At 38.3% G+C, this 5,315-nt stretch overlaps 1 protein-coding gene across 1 annotated transcript; it reads left to right on the top strand.

The window, feature by feature from the left end:
* The first annotated feature begins 3,268 nt into the window (after positions 1–3,268).
* LOC136224592 (uncharacterized) lies at positions 3,269–5,032 on the top strand. Its single transcript, XM_066012965.1, has 4 exons — positions 3,269–3,595; positions 3,672–4,368; positions 4,446–4,562; positions 4,640–5,032. Exons 1-4 carry the CDS (start codon positions 3,315–3,317, stop codon positions 4,784–4,786), a joined length of 1,242 nt encoding a protein of 413 aa, XP_065869037.1. The 5' UTR covers positions 3,269–3,314; the 3' UTR covers positions 4,787–5,032.
* The last annotated feature ends 283 nt before the right edge of the window (positions 5,033–5,315 follow it).

Here is a 5,315-nt window from a genome sequence, read left to right as displayed (position 1 = left end):
GTGGCCTCCGCCACGACACAGTTCGATTTCCATTCTCAATTTCAATTCGGTTTTTTCTGTAACCCTCCTTTGTTTCCTACAATCCCTCCCTAATTAATCAACTGAATTTTTGAGCTGAGAAATCCTCCAATTTGCTTGATTGTTGCTTAATTACTTTCTTCCTCATTAAGCAACCACGTATTTTAGCAAGCTAAGTTTTGAATCAAGAAACTCAAACTGTACGGATTTATACTGTAATTAGTAGTACCCCATATAATATATATCGTCCCACTAATAATATTAAAAACAGGTAAAAGTTTTTCTTTTTTCTTTAAATAAGAAAATAAGAAAATGGGCCAGCAATTAAGTTAATGGTGAAGCATATGCTTAGAAGATCCTCTTATTATTCGGTTATTCCCCTCCTTAGAAAAAGCATCCTTTTGAATGCTATTACATATAAAATTCATCAATCTCTCCTTCACTCATTCCCTTTCAGAAAATTTACATTAATTCATTGTTTAGGTGTCTGTTTTTTCTGAAGATGGAAAATAATAGCGATGATGATCAAGGTGATCATGACCGTTAATTGAAGTTGAGAAACCATGGATTGGGCAACTTTTGATCCTTTGGCAATCACACAGAGACCTCAACAGTGAAAAGCTGCTATTAACTATATGTAATCAAAAGAGAATCTTTTTTTTCTTTCTCTCTTTTCTTTCTTTTCCTGCCAATTTATGCTTTACCTATTATGAAATGATGTTCAAGTTCTGATGAGTAGAGCTTTTAATTTGATTCCATGTATGTGTGTTAATTAATTTATTATCTCTTACATTAATTAGTTTTAGTTCTCATTTTCATTATTAAAACTTATACATTTAAGAAATTTTTTAAAAACATACATTTTGAACTATAAAAAAATAAAGGGTCAGGAGCAATTTTACCCCTAACGTCTAAAATGGTGCAATTTTGGGGTAAATTTCACACATGGTATACAACCTTTGCTCTAAATCACACTTTGGTGTACAACCTTCAAAATGTCACACTAATATACACGAACTTAGGGGTGACCTCACACTGTGGTGTACAGCCGGTGAGAATGACCGGTCAACGCCAGTCAACCCGCCACGTCACCCAAATCCCACTAATTCGAATTAAAAAGGTGGGCCCCTAGATGTGTAATGTCTAAAATACCCTCATTTGGTTTTCCCTCCTAATTAATCACATACCCATTCCCAATACACGTCCCTTCGTTTTCTGATCAACTTTTAAACAGAAAAAACGTTCTGGCTATCCATCATTTCTCCATTTGTTCGAAATCAAAAGCTTTCCGTCTCTCTCTATCTCTTTCGATTTTGAAGGTTCCACTTCCACTACAAACCCTAGGTTTTACAGTTCTTGCTCCGTAAACAATTCGAAACCCATATCGCAATACAAGAAGAAGTGATCGCAAGAACGGTGTTAATCGCAAGACAAGGAGAACTTCATCTATCCCCTCTTCGAATAAGGCAGAGGTAAGTTCACTACTTTTTTCGAATAAAGTTCGTATTTTTGCTCGTTGTTTAAAAGGATAACTGGGTAACTCGTGTTTGCTCTTCATAATAACTCTGTTTCGCATGAAGTTCGTATTTTTGCTCGTTTCGAATAAAGTTCGTATTTTTGCTCGTTGTTTAAACGGATAACTGGGTAGCTCGTATTTTTGCTTTCTCTCACCATTAAAAGTCATATTGATTGAGGTTTTTGATTGTTGTTTAAAAAGGGTTTTTTTCGTCGTTTTAATGATCGTTTTTTCCGTCGTGTTCATGATCGTTATTTTCGTCATTTTAATGCTCGTTTTTTCAGTTTAAATGTATGAAGAAATATCGTTTTTTTTCGTCTGAAAATTGTGTTTAATGATGTTTAAAAGCTCTATGAAGAAAGCTCTTTTGTTGTTGTTTAAATAATTTCAACTGATACTTATGATTTTTGTCATTCAGTGCAACCGACTCCGTATGGAAGCGTAGTACACTGGACCACCACCGCTTTAAAAAAGAATCCGCAATGGCAAAGCCCTGTAAGTGTATTTATTAAGTGTTATTTATTAAGCTAAGCTCATTTTTTGTATGGTTTGGTTGGGTAAAGCGTGATTTAGAGCAAAGGTTGTATACCATGTGTGAAATTTACCCTGGTTTGGTTTGTTGGTTTATTTGTTTATTTGATGATTGGGTTTATTGCTTTATGGCTTATTTGATGATTGGGTTTATTGCTTTATGGCTTATTTGATGATTGTGTTTATTGATTTTGACTTTCTGTAGATCCTGAAGATGGATATTTTGATATCTTACTGTATTACGAAGGTAGATGGACAAAGCATGGATATGTAGGGGGTGACGCATTCAACTGGGAATTTTGTCACTGGGATACTCTGTCCTTGGTGGGCATTGCTGCCAAATTGGTCAGTTTGGAATGCACAGGTGTTTATCAATATTATTGGAAGTGTTACGACACGCCATGGGAGGATGGGCTAAAACATTTGAGATCGGATGATGATTGTTACGAGATGGCTCTGGCTGGTGTTGAGTGTGGGGAGATTCACATTTATGTGAAGGAGGTGACTGTAGATGACATTGTTACCTTTGATGAACCTGGATCAGAAGACGAAGACGAAGACGGGTTTGAGTATATACCAAGCTCGGTTATAATAGAAGAGATTGATGAAGATGTTCATTTACCTAAACAGGGGATCATAAAGCATAGTGGAAGGAAGTTGTTGTTGCTTGAGTACAATAAGGATTCTAATGACGGTGATGAAACAACTCCTATTACTGGTGGTGGTGATCAATCAAGTCCTATTGCTGATGGGGGTCAAGCAATAGCTGAAACGTTTGATTATGCTGGTGTAGATGATGCCCCGAATGATGAAGAAGATGACCAGGAAGATGAAGGGGACCAAACTGTAAGGGGTGATGAAAATGGGAACCATCCTGCTAGGGAAGATGAAGGGGACCAAACTGTAAGGGATGATGAAAATGGGAACCATCCTGCTGGGGAAGATGAAGGTGACCAAACTGTAAGGGATGATGAAAATGGGAACCATCCTGCTGGGGAAGATGAAGGTGACCAAACTGTAAGGGATGATGAAAATGGGAACCATCCTGCTGGGATTGATCCAAACGATTGTATATTTCCTATTGCCTATGCCATGGTGGAGACTGAAAGCAAGGAAACTTGGACATGGTTTTTGGACCTATTGGCTGAAGATCTAGAAATTGAAGACGGTAGCCATTTCACTTTCATGTCAGATAGACAAAAGGTAGAACTGTTTATTTCGGTATTGCGTTGTTATTTCCATATTAAGTATGCATAACTTGTGTCCTTCCATGCAGGGATTAATAGGGGCAGTGGAGATGTTGTTCCCCAATGCTGAACACAGGCTTTGTGTGCGCCATATGTACACAAACTTTAGAACCAAATTTAAAGGGAAAGAGTTGAAGGATTTAATCTGGAATGCAGCAAGGGCGCCATACATGGCTAAGCATGTGGAATGGTTAAACAAAATCGAACAGGTTTCACCCAAGGCAAGGGAATGGCTTAGACAAAGGCCAAGCGAACACTGGGCCAGGGCATGCTTCTCTGATAGGTATTACCATATATATTGTCCGTGATGGCTTTTGTTTGAATGAATTAACATGAAGAATGCTTGTTTACTGTTGCAGGGCACAATGTGACATGCTCTTAAATAACTTGTGTGAGTGCTTCAACAAGTACATCCTTGACGCAAGGGATAAGGGCATCATCACAATGTATGAGATGATTAAAGTCAAGTTAATGAAGAGGATAAAGAACAAAGCAGATATTATGAGGAAGAATAACAAGAAGTTCTGTGGAAAGATTTTGAAGAAGCTAGAAATCAACAAGGATTGGGCAAGACATTATGTTCCAACTTACTCTGGGGGGCCTAGAGTTCAAATCAATGGGCTAGGGGAGCAGTTTGTCGTGAATCTAGAAGATAACACTTGCACATGCCGACGGTGGCAGTTGAATGGAATCCCTTGTAGTCACGGTTGTGCTGCTATTATAGGCCAAAACGACAACCCAGAGAATTACCTAGCAGAATGCTATTCAGTTGAGACGTATCTGAGAGTCTACAGTTTCATTATTGAACCAACTAATGGCATGGATCAATGGCCCAATGAAGTTCCACCTGTGCCAATTGTGCCTCTTTCACCAGTGAAGTCCAAGCGTGGTAGAAGGCAAAGGGCAAGAAGGAAATATCCTGAAGAAATTGAGGCATCTAGCAGAGGTAAATTGAGCAGGAAAGGTAACATGTACATGACATGTAGAAAATGTGGAGGTAAAAACCACAACAAGAGGACATGCACATCACAAGCTACACAATCAACTGCTCCACAGGTATTAGTTGTGTAATGTCCCTAAATATTCTACATATGTGATATGTACCTAACTATTCTTCATATTTTTTCCTGTAGTCTAAGAGAGCCAGGACAACTCCTAGGCAAGCAACATCACCACCTGGAACTACTACTTCTGAAAGGCCAGCAACATCACAGCCCCCACCATCTACCACAATCCGCTGGATGATGGATGTAAGTGATGGTTTTGTTTCGGTAATCCATATTTTAATGCAATTTGGTTTAAATGCTAATATAGATGTGTTGATCAGGGAACTAGTCAGACAATTGCATCAACTAGTCAACCAACCCAGCCAAGCAGAGAAAGCAGGCAACCAAATGCTAGAACCCATGTTCGTCCAGAAAGAGGACGACGTACAAGAAGTTCATATGCAAATCCACAAAGACCATGGCATTAGGATAGTTTTGTTGTTGAGGGAGTGCCCATGTTGGGTTAAAACTTTGGTTAAAAAGCTCTTTTTTTTGTGTAGTGCCTATGTAGGCTGAAACTTTGGTCTTTTTGTGCAGTGCCCATGTTGGCATGAATTTTGGTCTTTTTGTGCAGTGCCAATGTAGGCATAAAGTTTGGTCATTTTGTGCAGTGCCCATGTAGGCATAAAATTCGGTCTGTTTGTGCAGTGCCCATGTTGGCATAAACGTGTATTTTGTGCAGTGCCCTTGTTGGGTTAACAATGTGCCCTAGTTTGTTTTTTTTGCTAATGGAAATAGTTTGAGAATTTGGCAATCAAATTCTTAGCAGCAATCTCAAATTTGGCAATGTTCTTAATTATTACACGCAATGTTCTTAGGTGTTTTTACCTTATGTTTTTTTGGCAATGTTCTTAGGTGGCTTCACCTTATGTTTTTGGCAATTTTTTTGGCATCTTGAATATGGTAATTTATAATTTAAAACATCATGTTCAATCTTCACTCTTGTTTTTTAGGTGT

This window comes from Euphorbia lathyris, chromosome 3 (assembly GCF_963576675.1).
Source record: "Euphorbia lathyris chromosome 3, ddEupLath1.1, whole genome shotgun sequence".
NCBI lineage: Eukaryota > Viridiplantae > Streptophyta > Magnoliopsida > Malpighiales > Euphorbiaceae > Euphorbia > Euphorbia lathyris.
Note: the sequence above shows the minus strand (reverse complement) of the source record. Positions and strands in the feature narration are given on the sequence as shown.